This window comes from Eupeodes corollae, chromosome 1 (genome assembly GCF_945859685.1).
Source record: "Eupeodes corollae chromosome 1, idEupCoro1.1, whole genome shotgun sequence".
Taxonomy (NCBI): domain Eukaryota; kingdom Metazoa; phylum Arthropoda; class Insecta; order Diptera; family Syrphidae; genus Eupeodes; species Eupeodes corollae.
The window spans coordinates 288,042,908-288,062,913 of NC_079147.1; the positions used below are offsets into that span (position 1 = coordinate 288,042,908).

The following is a 20,006-nucleotide window of genomic DNA, read 5'->3' on the forward strand; positions in this document are numbered from 1 at the left end:
ACTAACGTCGAGATTCGTCTTAATACCTTTTTAACGTATGCGTTAGAAAGACGAATATCAAAGTATTTAAGTTGGAATGTATGAACATATTTTAAAGAGTTCAACAAAACCCTGCTTTGATACACAACTCCGATTTGTACAATTGTGCTTAAATCCTTCTTTTGCCAAGATCTTAACTTTAAATAAAAAAGCCACTTGCATTTTTTAATATTTTAAACTAAAATTTGTATTTGCGAAACATTCTACACACCTAACTTAAATAATTCTTAATCTTACCAAGCTTGCTGCAGAGAAGCAGCGAAGGCAAACTGTTGTGGCTGATAGTAGCTCTGCTGAGCCAACAATTGTGGGGTGGCAAGTAATTTTTGTTGTTGCAACCCCAAACCAATCAAACTTGGTTGGTATTGAATTTTGGCAAAGGCAGCTTGAGGTTGAGCAGCTTGAGCTGGGAAGAGTGCCAACTTCTGTGGGGTGAACCCAGCTGGAGCGGCTGATATGGGAACCAAGACAAATCCGGCAGGAATGGCAGCAGTGGTTGCGGCAACGTTTGTAGCAGTTTCCGCTTCGTCATTCTCGGTATCACGTTCCTTATTGCCTTGGGTTATGCGACCAGATTTCTTGTCCAAAGGTGCAACATTTTCGACATCTTTACTCTCCTCGAGGGATTCACTGCTGGAACTTTCAGGGATGGCCTTGTTGATGGGAGCTCCATATTGACGGGATGGCTGTTGCTGACGTTGGAATTGAATTTGACGTTGCGAAGTAGCTTGCTGGGGTCTCAAGAACTGTCCTTGCAGCTGGGAGGCAGAGGTCTCTTCGGGAGCTCCGTATTGTTGAGATGGCTGCTGCACGGGACGGGTGAAGTCGGAAGGCTGCAAGTTTGAGGCTTCTTCTTGTGGGGCACCATATAATCCAGAAGGTTGTTGAGGGAATTGGGATTGAGATCCCTCACTCTCTGAAGGAGTTCCGTAGTACTGACTTGGAGTTTGTTGCTGTTGTTGCTGGATTTGTTGCTGTTGTTGCTGATATTGCTGCTGGAGTTTCTTGATTTGAGCCAGTCTCAATTGCTGAGCAATAGCTTCTCCCGTGGGAAGATTAAAAGTCCGATCAGGTCTGAATCCCGAAGCGGGATAGGGACCAGCTTGTTGCTGCTGGAGTCGACTGCTATATCCTCTGAATGGGGCTTCGGCGTTGCATACAGCAACGGCGCATGTCATCAGGACGAGAAGACTAAGTTTTGGTGCCATAATTGTCGTTGTTTGTTTTTTTTCGGAACTATACCAAACGTAAGTACACAGTATCCAAACGAGACTGATATCAATTGAATAATCAAACGCGTTTTTTATACTCCTCCACACAAACTGACAGCGTGATTCCCTACATCAGCGGCTCATTAATTCAGTTGTCGTAAGTATGGCTCAAAAATTGCAGCGTTATGTCTCTCTACAGTTTGACGCCTCTACCTCTGCTGACATTGACCGACATCTGGCCTGACATGAAATTGTCAATTTTACAAATTTTTTAATTGCAGTGTTTCGTTTACTGTCATCACATCAAATCACACGTTGTGGGTTGTTGTGGAGGCCAGCGAGGGCGGCGACGTCGAAGCACCACAACGTCTCGTTTAAATTGTCCAAAAAGCTTATCACGTCGCGAGAGGAGCTATGTAAAAACGCATCAAGCCTGCAAGTCACGTATAGCCATCGATCATTGAGTTCGTTTTGCAGGTTCGAGGAATTCGAGGTGGTTCAGTTGCGGTGGAGAATTGCGTCTTATGAGTTCTTGATAACAAAGCCCATTGTCAATAAGTCAGAGATCCCTTCTATTTTAGAATCATAGATAAAGGATATAGAAAAGGCTTGGCTTCCCACCCATCTTCACATAAAGACTGTAGGTCATTAAGGAAACATTTGACAGCCCAAAGCCTGAAGTAAGACGACGCGACAGTGGCGATTAGAAGTGTGTTAATTTATATGCATTTCGCATAGTTTAATGGCAAACGGACGTGTTGGGTGAATAGCAATCAACGGAATGGGCGACCGAATCGCGTATAATCTGAGAGACATGGTGGTATTATTTTGAAATGTTTTGGATTTTTTTGGTAAATAAAATATAATTAAAAGAAAAATCAAAACAAAAATTGCTATAAAAGTGTCTCAGTAAATGGGAAATAAATTTTTTGGTCAACAAAATTGTTGCGACGGGTTTTTTATTATTTTGGTTTTATTGGGTAAATTGACGATGAGTGAATGAATTTAAGGTTTTTAACATGCAGGAGTATATCTACGACTTGAAGTCAGAAATATTGTTTTGAAATAAACCTACATACATAAATAAAAAGATCACATCAGATAGGGGTTTCAGTTTTATCAGCGAGTTCAATAGAGAAGCAAATTCGATGACTAACCAAAGGTTTTTTAAATAATATTTTATTTATTTGGTTAAATGAAGAAACAAACTAGTTGAATGCAGATTTTAGTCGTGTTAAGCAAGCATGAAGAATTATGTTTTACAGTATAATAAAGATTTAAATAATTTACAAAAATATATCAGTGATGATGTCAAATTGCCATCTGTTTTGATTAAAATTGACCTTGAAATGATTAATAAAACAACAATTTAAAGTCCAGTTTTTTAATGTTTGAAAAGATAAATTAAAAGGTGAATAACTAAAGTGTAAAGTCTTCAGACTTTCTAAAGCTTGTTTTTTGTCTTATATCATTCATTTTTTCTTTTATGTTTTAAGTTGTATCTTTTTCATATATTTTGCGTTTTTGGTTGTCTTCCTTATAAAATGTTTTTCAATTGGCGCCGGTAAAATTTGGCGTCCCTTCGCTGCCATATTGTTTTTTCGGCATCTGTAAAATCTTTTGTTTATTATTTAGTTGCTTATGCCAAATCATCATGCCAAACTTCATTATCAAAACGAGTGTTCGTAAAATCAAACGTTTCGCTCATTGCGCCTTTTTTTCACGGTGGACGTGGTTGCCCTTCACAGCCGTCTCTTCAACGTTTGGTGGCCAAATTTGGGTATTTTAGTATACAATCAGTCAACACCCGTACCGTTCAAGAAACGCAAGACCTGCCGAGAACATCGCTGTGGTCCTTAAAAGTGGACAGCAGAACCCAAAGCAGTTTATTTCTAGCCGTGCACAAGAACTCTGCCTTTCGCAGACTTCAATTTGGCGAATATTGCATCGAGACTTAAGCCTTCACCCGTTCATGATTCAACTAACCCTGGAGCTCAAAGTTTATGACAATAGACAACGCCGTTTGTTCGCTGACTGGGCTTAGAAGTGTTTGACCCAACTTTGGTCGAACAATCATGTTTAGTAACTAGGTGCATTTTTGGATCAATGGATGTGTTAACAAGCAATATTGACTTATACGGGACGACACCAAAGCACGCGAGTTTCACCAGGTTATAGTGCATCCTCAAAATTATTATTATCGTTTGATGTGGATTTTCGGCCGGTGGCGTAATTGGTCCGTTCTTTTTTTGAATACGACGTTCGTTAGGTGGTCACCGTCAACAGCAAGCGCTGCATAACATTGATAACTAATTTCTTATGTCCCAAATTGATCATGGACCTAGACAACATGTTGTTCCAGCAGAACGGCTACGTGCCACATAGCAAACGCCATTCCATTTAATTTCAAAAACCCGCCCTTATTGAAAACCCTTTATTTCTTTTTCTGTATAATGTTCCTCTTTATTTATATTCTTTTGTTATTATATTAACTTGTTTATTTACTAACAATCTCTTTGTTAAAATTTATAATCTACGATCTTTGTTTTCTATTTTCAACTTCTCTTCTTTTATTTACTTTTAATTCGTAAGTGTTTATCTATTATCCTACTTTTTCTTTTTATTTTCTATCTCTTACTTTTATATTTAACCTTCTTTCTTCACTTTCCAATCTTCTGTCTACACAAAAGTATATAGCTTTTATCAACATTCCTCCATCTTCCACCTGGCCATTTCTCCTTCTTCTTCCATATTCTATCTTTTTCTTTTTGTCTTTCATCTTTTATCAGTATTTTCGTTTACATTCTCTACTCTATCATCTATTCTTTATCTACTATCTTCTAATTTCTAGCTTCTACGTTCTGACCAGAAACGCTATCTATGAAGACTTATATCTACGGAAGCCATCTTGGTTTGCCTACAAACTAAGGCGAAGGCCTGGTTTAGGGGTTGATTCAAGGTGTGCACAAGAATTCAGGAATTAATTCTATGTAATCGTTCTTGGAATTTACATATTTTTATCAACATTACAAATGCAACAATGCAAATATATGGATATTGAAAGTTGATACGTACAAAGGAGTAACAACAAAGAGTCTGTCTTAATCTTCTGACTTTCACAACCGAAGCAGCACGTGGTCAGTCCTTAAGAAATTTGTTCTGGTAGATTTGAGAATGTGGACAAATATCAGAGCCACCAGAACATTACTCAAATTGTCAATTCAAATTCACTTAAATTTTGTGCTTCATCAGAGTGCGTTAGATTTTTGACAGGTATTTTACATTCTGTATCGTATTTCTAACTTGTATTTTCTACTGTCTACTTTTCCTTCTGGCACCTTCTTTATTTGTCCTCAAATGTCTATCTTCTAATTTCTAGTTTGTATCTTCTATGTATATTTTAGCTTTGACCTTTTATATAGTCGACATTCTGGAAATATCACTGCATAAGCTTTTTTATTTCTTCTAATGTTCAGGTCTCGTTCCGAGTAGATGGAAAACGGCATTTATTCAGGATATAATCGACCCATCGCATTTACGTCCCTTCTTTTTAAGATCATGTAAACGCTGATTAAATACCAGCTCAAGAAATGCTTATAACAATAAGTCCACTGGTGATCTCTCACAAAAAAGTCGACTTGGAGAAAGATAGATTATTGCTATTGATATTTCTAAAGCATTTGAGAGAGTTTGGCATCATTTTCTCTTATCGAAAATGCGTGCCTTTGGATTTGACGTTGGATTAGAAATAACCTTTTGGACCTTTCAATGCAATAAGTATTAGATGGGTTCAAGTCTGAGAAACACAAAATAAATATTGGTGTGCCACAGGGTTCTATTCTTTCTCCGACACTCTTCCTTATTTTTATAAATAACTTTATGTCTGAAACTTCTAATCAACTTACTTATCGCTGAAGATAGTACCATTAACTTAAAATATTCGTTTTTAGATGTACAACCCTGCTCTTCTTATGTGGATCTTCAATGCCAATGTAAATGAACTAATAATTTATATTGACCTAGGTATCATTGGTAGATAGGGAACCAAAAATCGAGTAGAAAACTTATTTGTGCTTACTATCGTTAAAACATAATTTATCACCTTTGGCACTGTTAATGAGTGGAATTTACTTTTTTTTTTATACATACAATTTTTGAAAGGATCGCTGGCTTAAGTCCTGATCTTTGAAGAAAGCAAGTGAATGCTCCGCAAAACCACCCAAAGCTGCAGAAGAATCACCAACTGTCGGATATGTCCAAACAAAATCATAATTTTCGCAAAGTAGTAATTCCCGTTTAATAAATTCAGCCTTGCATTTTACCGCACAAAATGATTTCAATGATTTTATTTCAATTTCGATTTTTCATATGTTTACTTATTTAAGTGCGAAGGAAAATGACGCAATAGGGACAGCGGGGACAGAGATTTCTGAAGGTTTTGAGTTTGATAGTTTACCTAGTACTAGTTCCACGGTGAAAAAAATCAGTGAAAAGGAAGTACCACGATTCATATTTGAATTTTGGATTTGCTGAGACAAGTGACAACAAACCTCAATGCGAAATTTCCGGCAAAGTGTTGCCGAACAGTGTTTCCAGCAAAAATGAAACGTTACTTTGCAAGGATTCCTCCAGATTGCAAAAGCAAACCGAATGATTTCTTTGAAAGAAACTGTGCTTAACTTACTAAATCTCAAACGATTATTACTTATCACTTAAAGACAGTGGACGAAAATGCGTTGATGGCGTCCAACTTGGTAAGATTTCCAATCACACAAATTGGTGAAGCCCATACCATTGCTGAAAACTTAATAAAGCCATGTGTTAAAAACATTGTTGAATGTTTGGGGGAAAAGGGCAAAAGATTAATTGACACCGTTTCTTTGTGAAATAACACAATATCAAGACGAATCGAAGACTTACGAGTAGCGGAAAATGTGAAAGCTTCTTTTCTTTTACGAATAAAACTCAAACAATAAATGCGCTGCAAATGGATGAACCAACGTATTTTACAGGGTTGGTTATTTTAATAGTATTTGTGCGCTACTAATATCTACAGTCCAAAAAGATCTGCTCTTCTGCAAGCCGTTTCCAATTTTTAATTTGATTGAAAATTTTTTTTATTGAAAATGACATACCAAAAACTGCTTGGATTTATGCATGGACGGTGCCATGGCCATGACAGGAAAAACGTCCGGTGCCGTGGCAAGAATAAAGCAAGTTGTAGCCATTGCGTTCTACACCACCATGGGCTTGCAACGAAAAAAATGGCGGTCTCCCTTAAAGAGGTTTTGAACGAAAGCGTGAAAATAATACAAGACTTTTTAAAGAATTGTTTGATGACATGGGTAGTCTACATACGCCTTTACTTCTTCACGCATAAGTAAGGTAGCTTTCTCGCAGAAAAACACTTACGTGGCTTTTCGAAATAATAGCTGAAGTTAGAACCTTCGTCTTTGACTACAACTTTGTTTTGTGGAAATGTTGTGTAATGAGCGTTGGTTATTGAAATTGGCGTTGATTATTATCAGTCAGATATATTTAAAATAATTAATGATTTGAGTGTATCACTCTAGGGGAAGGCAGTAACTGTTTTCGATGCCAGTGACAAAATAGAAGCATTTAAAAATAAAATCCAGACATAATCTATAAAAAACCGAAACCTAGATAGCCTTAAGCTCAAAGAATTTAAAGAAGAAATAGATTTGGACATTCCCGATGATGTTTAAATGAGTTTAATATCCAGGTTTGCTGGATAGCTTTCTCCACTATTTACCAGACGAATTCCACCTGAACATTAAGGATAACGTATGGTAACGTACTATGCCACGTTGGAAAAACCACCATCCCTGACATCGGTGCAGTTTGAATGCTTGATTGATCTGACAACAAATCCTTCGATAAAAAAACTTTTCGCAACAAAGAAGTCTTTATTAAAATTCTGGTGTATGTCAAGAAAAGCTAAAATATTCTTCTGCCGTTTGCAACAACATACATGTGCGAATCAGGGTTCTCTGAATCTCTGCATATGTTGGAACTAAAACACAATGTTTCACGCAAAAAGTGATCCACGACTAAAAAAGATTGGGAACTGCTGGTCTAGAGAAATACGAAATTTCACTGTAATACTTGCTTATCAATATACTCTCAATCAGTCATCGGTCATACTGTCAAGTACAGATATTTTTTCTTTAGCCGTACTACGTGAATGTGGATTGCTTTGCCACACCACACTCTGTGTCTCTTAGTCATAGTAATATTCAGAAATACGAGACCAATAAGCACCGCCACCTATTTTCAAACCCTCTTCCGTTTTTTAATGATCACACTGTTTCCTGGCTTGGTTCTTCTATTTTCACATCTTCTATCTTATTCATCCTATTTACTTTTTGTCATTATCTTATTTTTCTCTACTTTTGCTTGTACTTGTGTTCGCCTTCTATTTTATATTCAAATCTTCTTTTCAAAGGTCGGAATTTTGTAAGCATTTTGTTTCTTTAAATCGCTTCATCGAATTTTCTGCGTGTGGTGATGTATGCCAAATCATTATGTGAAGTTAAAGGTTAGATATGTTTTTCTACTTTGTAAGATAAGTTTACGGCTAAGCTATGCCATAATCAATTATGTTTCCAGCTATCGATTATTGGCTATTTCCCAATAATTGTCTATGCATAAATAAAACGAGTCCATTGAGCTCAAACAAATATTAACCCAACCATGAATATTTTATTTAACACAAATTGTTCAGTTCGATCAAACTAAATCCCTCGTCTATTCGCTTATGATATCCAAAACAAAACTTGTAATGCCTTCGTAAAGTCTAGCCATATTATAACATCATTAAATAATGATATCAAATTAATGGTTTGCTTACAAACTGCAAAATTATTATTATCAATCCATATCAGTATAAAGACGAAGAACAACTGTCAATCTATTCACGTTCCAAATCTTATCCATAAGCATACTTGTCAGTCACTAAGTTGCAATAGGGTGTCACTTTATTACAAAATACCTGTCACAAAAAGAAATATTCAATAAGCACGCATTGTCACACTCGGTCATTTGTTATATTTACGCAGTCAATTTGTGTTTTTTTTAATTCCCTTTTAAAAAAGAATAAAATAAATGCATAAAATTAAAAATGGAATAAATCAACAAAAACGCACCTGACCACAAAAAGAAAAGCAAAGAGAACGATTGGTCAAAAGACGCGACGTACTTCACAGCAATGACCTTTGGCGCGATGTAATAGTTTGAAACAAAAGTCGCACGACATGCTCGTTGCAATCGACCAAAACGATAAGACCAAGCAAACGACCGGCACGGCGCGACGATGACAACCAACGACGCTACTTATCACACATGATAAAAATTGTTATTATTGTGCGTGAGTACCTTACCTTAAGCTTCACCCTACGCCTTTCCTCCGAACCTATGGCTATTAGCCAAATATTCATGGGTGGCAGTGTACACTGTACAGTGTTTTAGCCGTCCACACGAAAATGAAAAACGAAAAATAAAATTAAGTCAAGATGCCGCAAGAATCCAAGGAAGGCGTGCAAACATGACTTTTCGACAGACAGACAGCTAACCGAGCTTACCAGACCATGGTTGATGAGCGGCAGGCCGCAGATCATTGACTTTTAACGTTTTTCTTAAAATGGGCTATTATAAATGCGGTGACCATTTATATATTTTTTTTTATTATAATTTACGTAGTTGCAGTGCGAAATATGGTACGAGAGATATGTGTTTAATTTATAAAGCACTTTTGAATATAGATATTTTTTGCTCAACTTTTGTAGGCAACTAAAAACAGTGTACAAATTAGATCTGTTCGACTTCTAATCCGAAGAAACTCAATGACTCTGGAAAAATCCACTATTTTAGTTCAGTTTAGAACTGTTACCAATTATCTTCATTGCGTGAAATAGTTTTGTAGATGTGAATCTATAACGTGTTTAAATGGGGCTACATTAAAATCTAGTTTTATTCGACCAAAATCGTTATCAAACTATTTTTACTTACTTACCTACTTAGGTCCTGAAACCTGTTAAGTCCGTTGGGAACCCCTTTAGGGGCATAGGGCCTCTAGTACGCATACGTGCCATCGTGTACGGTTTCCGGAGATTTGTTTCAACTCCTCTTCCGTCTTGTGTGAAAGGATTCCACTGCATTGCTTGGCCTGCAATGCATTCGTTACTTTTTCAAAGCGTTTGTCCAATCCATTGCCACTTACGTCTTCGTATTATAGAGTCTATAGGTTCCTGGCCAATCCCTCATTTGATATACGGTTTGGTCAGAAAATCCTTAGGATGTTACGGAGACATCTATTCACTTTCATGTAATGGCTAAAGTAACCTTTCAAGTGCTGTACCCAAGAAGCACAGATTCGACATTTGCTATCAGTTTTGTTCTTAAGCTGATAGAGTTATTCCTCCAAATTTTTGATAGCATACTGAACGCCACATTTGCTTTGCCGATGTGGCAGATGGCGTCTTGTTCGATTCCGCCTTCGATGGAGACGATTCTTCTAAGGTATTGAATGCTCTCCACTTTTTCCACAGGTTGCTAGGAAATATTTATTTGGGAGGATATTTGTTTTGCCGGAATTAATTTTCAGCCCCACAACTTCTGCTTCTCTCTCCACACTTGTTCTCATTTGATGGAGATCCATGATCATATGAGAGAGTAAGCAAACATATTCGGCGTAATCCAAATGCTTTAAATAGGATGTCAAAGTTCATTGGATCCCTCTGCTACCTGAAAGAGCTGAGCACAGTACATTGCTTATCACCAACTAAAACAATATTGGCGACAGAATATAGCCCTGTCTGACTCCGCTTCGGATTTCAAAGTCATCTGACAACCTACCATTGTGCAGAACGTGACACTTGGATCCCTCATCTGTTGCTTTAAAAATAGCAATTAGATTTTTCTGGGATGCCCATCCTCCGCAAAGCTAACCAGATATTTTCCCTGTTAACGCTATCAAACGCCTTCTCGAAGTCAATGAAAAGCTGATGTAGTGATTATTGATATTCAACTCACTGTTAATGATCCGCAGGGTGTTAATATGATCAATACAGGAGGATCCAGCGCAGAATCTTGCTTGTTCGGCATCGAGTGTGGCCTCAAGGTGTTCTCTGATGCGTTCCAGTATGACTTTTAGTACTATTTTGGCAACGGCAGGTAGACCGCAAATTCCTCTCGAGTTTTCGCACTATGTAAGATCTCCTTTTTTCGGGAGCTGGACGATAATTCCCTTCTTCAACTCATCAGGGAAGCTTTCGGTGGTCCATGCTTATCTTATGAGCAAATGAAGCAGTTCACTTGATGACGTTAGCGCTGCTTGGAAAAGCACTGCGTGAATTCCATCAAAACCTACCGCTTTGTTATTCTTAAGTGCTTTAATTGCGGCAATGATCTCATCTTTACTGGGAAGTGCGGTGAGGATTCGGGGATTACTTTGTCCAGGCGCTTCAGAAGGCATCGGCTGGACGTTATTTACCAACACTCGGTTTAGAACCGAGGAAAATTGTTATTTCCACCTTCTGACTTGCTCATCCACCGAACTTATTACAGTACCGTCTACTTCTTTAACTAGGTCAGCTCTTTAGTTATTCTGTCAAGGGTCCTGCTGTCGCACTTGTTTGCAGCATCTTCTGCTTCTTGCGCCAATGGGTTGATATAGTTACGCTTGTCACGGTGCACACTGCGGTGAACCTCTCTCTTTTTTATGTGCTACGAGGACTTCAGTTCATTTCTTTCTTTCCCTTGTGCAGCAGTTATTCGAGCCCTTAACTGTTTGCGTTCGTTGATCCTTGCCCAAGATTCTTCTGAGAGCCAAGTGTTGTTGCTTCCTTCTTTCCGACCGACTATTCTGTCAGCACCTGAAATGAAAACATTTTTCACAGCATTCCAATGATGTTTGATGTCGTCATGTACTGTGCTGCTGATTGTTCTCATTTCGTGAGACAGGTGGCACCTTAATTGTTGACGGGTCGTGATCATTTAGTCCGGCGATGTTGAATTTGGGGGCTCGTGTTATTCCATTGAATCTTCCAACTGTAGGTGTACGCAAATTAATCATATTCATATCGGTGCCTCTTCTGTTTCGGACATCCAAGAGACTGTTTCTAAAGCGTTGACTAATCGCGAAGAGTGCTAATCTCCGTTACTTATCCTGAAGAGTCAGAAAACTTCGCCCTTGCAATTTTAGTTAACTTATGTACATTGCCCGGGGGCCACCACGAGGAGGTAAAGCAAAAACTTTAACATGTCAAGAAAGTTGAACTGCTGGCTTAAACCAAGTTTTAGGCGATCTCCAACTACCCGATCTGCCATGCCGCAGGCACCCAAAATGATTACTAATTCGTAACATCTTGAATATTAAGTGAATACTAAGCAATTATCTACCTTTTCTAAAATTTTGATTTTTGTCGGAACCTTGAAAGTCATATCAGTAAATGGAATTTTTAAAGTTAAAGTAATTACTAAAATTGTTTACTTTAATATTTTACCAAATTATTTGAGTTCTTATTACCATAGAGTTGAATTTGGTCCAAAGCTGGAGAGATTTTGGAATAGCTCCATTCCACAGATTGAATTTTGCAGTCAAAATTGGCAAAATAAAGTTTACTGATGGTATCACGTATTTCTCGAAGAGCTGATCACAATTTTTTTAAACTGATATTGTGATTTAAAAACTTTTAATGATTTCTTTGGAGCTAAGAGAAAGATGAGATGTATGCGAAGGCTTCGTAATCGATTTAGCACCTTTTTAACTAAAACAATAAGAATTATCACACTAGTAGTCCTGACATCGATTTGAACTCTATTTAACCTACACTTAAAAGCAATTCTATGTTAAGAGGTTGGGCTACCATTCGAAAAATGTATTATGAAATCATTCATAATTTTCTACAGTGCTCGAAACTTCAAACGTGTTTATCTCAATACTTTATTTTTGAGTTGTCCGTATTTTCAATCATGAAGTTTTGAATATATCTTGGAAAATAAATTTTTTTTAAGAGTACATACTTTGTTTATATTGCATAGTTAATTTGTTATTAACAATTATCATACGATTTTGTAGACAAAGTTTTCGGTTTTCTCTTTAAATTGCGTTATTTGCGCAAAAATTAATGCATTACAAAAATCCCATGTTCTTCTATGAAATGGCCGTTCGCAGCAATTGAGCCTCTGTCACTCAACAACGTGGACAATTTTGCGGAAATAGTTAGGTGTAATGCCTTAACATATATACAACTGGTGCAAGAATTGAAGCCGAACGACCTACTGCCACGTACAATTTTTTTTGAATGGGCTCCTGGAAAGTTGACCGAAGATACTATGATCAAATAATTTTAACAAAGTCAAAAACAAGGTGTTTCTTTAAAAACCAAGTCAAAAAAACTTAACAGGTTGGCCCTCTTTTACCAAAACATAAGAGGACTTCGTAGTAAGACTGCTGACATTTTTTTTAACTCCCAATCGTTCCCGCACGACGTATTTGTTTTGACAGAAACTTAGCTTAACTCAAGCTTTTTAGACACAGAACTTTTCAGCCAAGAGTTCAAAGTTTACAAAAATGATGAAAAAATTTCTCGTCTTCTGTATCTTTTTCTTTTAAACTATCAATTGAACTTCTCTGTGTAAAGTTAATGGTACAGACTAAGACTATTTTCATTTTAAACTGTTATATTCCTCCAAAAAGCTTAAAGTCTGTTTATAGCGAACTCTCCTTGGTATTAGACTTTCTTATCAGTTTCGGACACAGTAAAATATTGTTACTTCTAGGTGATTTTAATCTACCACACATTGACTGGATTCCATACGATGACGAAGGTCAATGATGCTCGAGAATTATCTCCAGATGAGTCCTGAAACGAAAGTGACGTCACGAAGGGCAAAGTCGTGCTTGCGGTCATTGGCAGGAGCGATGATGATGGCACAATATGGGCTGATCGATGGCAGCTGGTCAAGGTTAAGCTCTTGGGTGGCTTTTTAAGCTTTTAAGCGATGGGGGTTGGCATCAGGGTCATGTCAAACTCATGGTTCGTGGCGATCAGAGTTTTTGTAACTTATACAAGCTTGCTGTAAGCCGGTTAGGTGAAGTTTGGCCAGGTATGAAGCTCGAGGATGACGCTAAGGAAGACATTCCTAGCGGACTTAGAGAAAGCATTTTGATTCCAATCGAACCTTCTGGTATCGAGGACATTCTCGAGATGATCAAGGTTTTAGTTCAACCCCTTACGTTCTCATTCAAACTTTCTCTAAGCATAGGCAAATTTCCCAGTATATGGAAGAAGTCATTTCTAATACTAATTTTTAAGAAAGGTAACAGAATGGATATTACAAACTACAGGCCAATTACAAAGCTTTTTTGCATTCCTAATTTGTTTGAACAAGTTGTTTGTGCAAGTTTAGCAATTTTTAGTACAAAACTCATTTGCGAACAGCAACACGTTTTTGTGAGAAATATCAACTGTTACAAATCTCCTCACATTCTCAAACATATGTTCAAACGCTTTAGAACACTAACTTTTCTAAAGCTTTTGATCAACTTTATTTTTATTTAAACTTAAAGCTCTTGGTTTTCCACCATTTTTCTTACTCTTGAGCACTTAAAACCCAACATTCTTATATTAGTTAAAAAGTAGTCGAAAATTACCTTAAAATAATCGATGTGCATTGTGCGGGGTGGTCTAAATGGCCACATAACGTTAACGTTCAAACTTTATAATGAAAAATAAATATTATGAAAAAAGAAATATTTCATACTCGTATGTGTTCTATTTACGTTTACTTATGAAACCCCTATATGAATAACCCTGTATTATTGACTACAAACTTTTCATTTGGCAGTTGCAAATAAACAGGCTGGATACCTTCTGGGAGAAATTTAGGTAAGTCATTAATACAAGCAAGACTAAGCTGATGATCTTTGAAGCGCCTAAAAAGAGAAGGCAGCTCAAAGAAAATTGCTCACTGAATAATATAAATGTTGAGGTTGTGTAAGAGTTTAAGTATCATGGTCTTTTAGTTTAACATAACCTTAATTTTTCAAAGCTCGCTTTCAACTTCTACATCGTAAAATAATACTTACAGGAACCCTAATCAATAGTTGTCTTAGGGAACCAATCTCAGAAAGTGCTTAAGATTTTAACTGAAGTTTTATGCCCCATGGAGCTGATTTACATTAAATTTGTTAACTTTGCAATGGACGGCAAAATGAAGGCATAGGCCATTTTGTTGCCAATGATCGTATACTGCATGAAATCCGCCGTTTGTTTTTTTGTTGGAAGTTACTTTTCTCTAAGTCGACTTTATTTAAAATTAAACGGAACGATAGATTGGTCAACTTTATAAAAGTAGTGCCAAAATATCTTAAATTTTCTCAACAGTTCAGTTAGTTCATCCGCAGTTACTTATTAGTATGTTTAAATACGTCATATAATATAAAACTTTTTATATTTCAAAACATTGCAAATCTGATAACCTTTTGCTATTAAAATTTTTGTAATCTTATTAAACATTTGGAAGGAATTATTTTTTGTATTTATAATGAAATTTCAGAAGGCAAAAAAGCCATGCTTCTACTTCAAAATGTATTATTGTAAAAAAAAAATGTATTATAAAGAGTGGTTAACTTTTATGTTGTTAATTAGCCAAATTATCACATTCCTTAGCTCTAAAATTGGTGCTAGCTTTTCTACGTACACGTTCTCTCAAATAACCACAAAGAAAGAAGTCCAATAGTGTCAAATCCTATGGCCAATTGACTTCGCCGCCATGTTAGATAACACGGCCACGAAAAAAAGCTATTGTTTCGTAGCTATGGGGTAAGTGGCAACGTCCTGTTGAAACCACATATCGTTCACATCCATAGCTTCAAATTAGGGCATTACAAAGTTCGTTATCATCTCAAAATAGCGAACACCATTCACAATAACTGCCCGACTTTTTTGGAAAAGAATGGGCTGATGATGCCGCCAGCCCATAAACAGGAAGATACAGTTAATCCTTGTGGGTGCATTGGATTTTCAAAAATCAGTCTTGGATAATCATTCGCCAAAATACGGCAGATCTACTTATTGTCGATTCCACTAAGGTGAATATAATCATCACTGAAGATGATTTTTTTCACCTTTGGCTTGATTCAGTTTGGTAGATAGAAAAGATTACCCTTCATAGCGATAGCACCAAGAGGAATATTAATCATTTCCGCAAGTGAGCTATGAAGGGCCGATCCTTGCCGTTCATTTCCCACGATTCCATTATGGCCCGGAACCCAGATCAAGGTGACACCGAGGTTAATATTCAGGTTCGCAAGCTCATCGCGACATTGCTGGACCAATTTACATGAGGATGTGGCCGAGTAAATGGCTTTGACAGATACCTGACTGTCTGTAAAGATAGCCACATTTCGGTTTTGGTTTGGGCTTTGTTTAAGTATCTTACATGCCTCCCTTATTGCCAGCACTTCAGCCTGAAAAACGTTAGCAAAGTCAGGAAGCCTAAAGGATTTAGCTACATTTAGGGACTCAGAAAAGATCCCAGAACCAACTCCGCACTCCATCTTTGAGCCGTCAGTAAAGATGGTTGTTTCGAAACCTATTGACACGATGTCATCCTCCCAATCTTTTCTGGATGGAAAATAACATTAAAACCCTTACTAAGGCTCAAAGTAGGAATGCAGTAGTCAGTGTCTAATAATATCTGAGGGAATCAATTTCGTAGTGTTGCTGTGTTTCCGACTTTTTTGGAAAAGAACGGGCTGATGATGCCTCCAGCCCATAAACAGGAAGATACAGTTAATCCTTGTGGGTGCATTGGATTTTCAAAAATCAGTCTTGGATAATCATTCGCCAAAATACGGCGAAAGGTGAATATAATCATCACTGAAGATGATTTTTTTCGAAAATTGATCAGTCTCTGTTGCCGTTTCTTGCCAACATTGTTACCGCTGATAAAGCTTGAAATGGTCAAGTTTTTGAGCCAATTGCACCTTTTTGGAGTGTAAGTGCAAGTCTATTTGCATAATATTCGTCAACGACGGAAGTTCAAAGTTGTTGGCCACAACAAGGAGTTTAAGGGGAGCGGCTCTTCAGTCACACTATCGCTCACAGAAGGAGTATTTTCTGCGGTAGTAGCTGTACGAGCATGCATGCTGTCTCATATCTCCTAAAGACCCTTTTTGATCAAATTTTTGCAAGATTTTTTCAATTGTAAGCACATTTGATCGATTAAATTGGCCGAAAAAATCACGAAGTGCGCGATATGCATTATGATTCGAACGCCCAATTTCATAGCAAGTCTGAATAACTAAAATGCGTTGCTCTATTATGTATCTTTCCATAGTTAAAATTGAACAAATCTAAAACTGAGAAATGTCAAATGAAATGCAGAAAATAACTTGACGCTTAGGCGTGGTTCACATTCAACATCGGCCCTTTAAATTTAACCTTTACAATAAACAATCTATCTATCAATCAGTATGTAAGCTTTAAACCTTTTTTCCCTATATTTTTTATATTAATTTTCCAATTCCGTTTCACTTAACATTCAAATTGATACCATTAACTCATAAATTTGTTTATATTTAATTATACAATCTAAACATTTATTCTTCAAATAAAAATTAAATATAATAATTTATATCTCTATGAAAAAAAAGAACTCCCTTTTATATATACAAAATAAAAACAAACACACACTCAAAAAAACAACATTCTAACCAAACCCGAATAATAATTTTAAAATAACACAAAACCCTCAAACTAACATCTGTGGATGAAATTTGTGTTGGAATTGGGATTTGGTTTTGGGATATGAGAAATGGGATGCACGATGATGTATTTATATAAACTCCATCGCAAATGCGATGACAAACATTCAAATGGAAAATATTTATCAAAATATTTTGCAAAAAAAAACCCTTCCCAAAAATATGAATCCCCCAACGCCCAACATACCCTAAAAGCAACAGCAGCAACAACAAAAACAACAAACACAAAGAAATAGCTTACTGCATGTGTAATTTATACCCCCGAGCATAGAGGGTTGCATTGTTCTAACCACAAAAGTCACCTAAACCACTTGCGGAAAAAATTCAGCACCATAACGTCCGATGTTGTCCGTATTGTCCTGTCCTGTTGTGTTGTGTTGTCCTGTCCTGTCGTGTCGTCTGTCGCGTAGTTGTTGTTGTCGTTGTCGGCGGCACAAGTTTTTGAAATAAAAATATCAAAGGCATGCGGTTTTGTGATGTTGGGGGTGGCTCTGACTTTGGCTATGGCTAGGGCTGCATTACACACACCCCTAAAGCATTTTTGTTGTCTGTTTTGTATTTATGCAAATGCATTTTATTGACTACGTCTTTTTTATGTTGGTTTTTAATAATAAAAAATAAAATTGTTACTGCCTGCGGCTGCATAATTACAACGCAACGCCGCAGTTGTGCAATATTAAGTTTAATATATAAAACCCTCTTCTTGCACATCATATACATCCCTTACCACCCAGCCGTACCGACAAGGCCTGGCCCGGCTCGACTCGGATCGGTACGGCCTGCCACTGCCCGGTCCGTATAATATTTGGGATATTTTGTGGGTTATTTTTATTTTAGTTTTGTTTTGGCTTTGTGTGTGTTTTTGTTTTTATTGTTTTCTGACATCCATGTCATAAATAATTAAATTCTGGAGTTGGTATGGTGGTCGGTCCTCTTGGTCCTCTCCAGCCAGACTCCAACAGTCAAGGGATTTTTTCGCCAATATATGAATTATTGTGAACTACGAGTATGTTTGTGTATTTTATTTTAATTCCTTTTTCTTTTTATTATAAATTTGCAATTTTATATTCTTCTTCTTCTTGGTAAAATATTTTTTGTTTTTAAATTTTTGAACCAAAAACATTTTAATGGCTTCCAAATAAACCTTTCGTAAATATTTCTTTTTTATTATAAAAAGGAATAAAATTTGGGTCTTCGAAAATAAACGTACGAAGAAGGATGTTCCTCTCTTTTCATCTCCAATGCGGATGATGATGATGGGGTTGAAGAGGCACCTTTTTCCATATATTCATGTTTTTGGGAAATGTCAGAAGTATAGGTTCCTTACCTATGGCGTTATTTTTTTTTAATTTTTTGTAAAGATTTTTATGTGAAATGTTGAAAAGTATGTTGTTCGTTGAGTATACACCATATATGCCATCATCTATGATGGAGCCTTTACCTTCCGCTACTTCTATATATTAATACACTTCACATCAGTTGATTAACATTAGTCTAAAAGCTGCAAGAAGACGTCAATTTTGATTCCAATAGGCATTTTAACTTCCCAATTTTTTAGAACAATTCCACGACGACTTTTTAATAAAACTCAATAACCTACAAACCTTTTAAGCAAGACAAATAGACAGACGGGAATTGAAGTTATCAGTGTGGGTCGTATCCCAGCTCTCAAATGCTTCTGTTCAGCATTCAACTCGTTCTTATCTTTTATTTTTTATCTGAGCTCATAGATTGCGCTCTGAATGAGTTCAAAACACTTAAGGAACGAAAAAAGAAACAAATATTTGAATGTAAGTGGTTAAAATTAAAACACAGAGTTTGGCATCAAGCTCTCTTATCGAAAATGGGTTCTTTTGATATTGATAATCTGAGTAGAAATTTTTGAATTATTTTTATCCTCAAAAGGATCTTTACTCTCCATTTGCTCCTAGGCAGGTAGGTAGAAATGGCGATCTCAAGGCAACCTAGCCTGAGATTCAATTAGCGCTGTAGTGCGCCGTTTTGATACCAAAAACTCGTTTGACCTGTGATTGAAAGGGACAGATTTATAGAGAAGCTTCATAGCGATTATGTTAGAGCAATTTTGTCGCATTGAGAAAAAATATTAGGTCTCTAATCTTTGTCTCAGATAGCTCATCAAGTTCGTGAAAGAATGTTTTTCCAAAGCATTTCATTCTAGTGTTTGCTAAAGCAGGACATTTGCAGAGGAAATGGATTATCGTTTCACTTTCTCTTTGGTCACTACAGCTACGGCAAAAGGTGTTGTAGGAGATACCCAACTTAAGGTACAAACCGCAACAATCCTGGCTATGTCTTGCCTATGAAAGCTATGAAGGGCCGATCCTTGCCTAGCTAGCTCGTCAGCCCGTTCATTTTCCACGATACCACTATGGCCCGGAACCTAGATCAGGGTGACACCGAGGTTAATATTCAGGTTCGCAAGCTCATCGCGACATTGCTGGACCAATTTAGATGAGGATATGGCCTTGAGGTTAATGGCTTTGACAGCTGCCTGACTGTCTGTAAAGATAGCCGCATTTCGGTTTTGGTTTGGGTTTTGTTTAAGTATCTTACAGGCTTCCTTTATTGCCAGCAGTTCAACCTGAAAAACGCTAGCAAATTCAGGAAGCCTAAAGGATTTAGCTACATTTAGGGACTCAGAAAAGATCCCAGAACCAACTCCGCACTCCATCTTTGAGCCGTCAGTAAAGATGGCTGTGTCGAAACCTACGCATATTTTGTGGACCTTATTTCGTCGTAAATGAAGGTTTATCAACATAGAAAATAGATATTGTCCTCTTTTCGTACTTAATAAGCCTACCTGGTCGTGTAGCTGCTTTTTTTATTCTTGTCACTGTTGTTGTCACAACAGATGATGACAACGACAACAATGATGGTGGATATGACAAGGATGGAGCTGGTGATGACACCAACGACGAGAACAGCAACAAGGACGACACCGA

General features: G+C 37.0%; 1 protein-coding gene across 1 annotated transcript; it reads right to left on the minus strand.

Annotated features, from left to right (window-relative positions):
• Positions 1–202: 202 nt before the first annotated feature.
• Positions 203–1,328, minus strand: LOC129940256 (mediator of RNA polymerase II transcription subunit 15). Its single transcript, XM_056048535.1, has one exon. It carries the CDS (start codon positions 1,245–1,247, stop codon positions 273–275), a length of 975 nt encoding a protein of 324 aa, XP_055904510.1. The 5' UTR covers positions 1,248–1,328; the 3' UTR covers positions 203–272.
• Positions 1,329–20,006: the final 18,678 nt, after the last annotated feature.

Excerpts from the sequence above, each read along its gene's own strand:
- LOC129940256 (XM_056048535.1), bottom strand. The coding sequence starts at position 1,247 with ATGGCACCAAAACTTAGTCTTCTCGTCCTGATGACATGCGCCGTTGCT.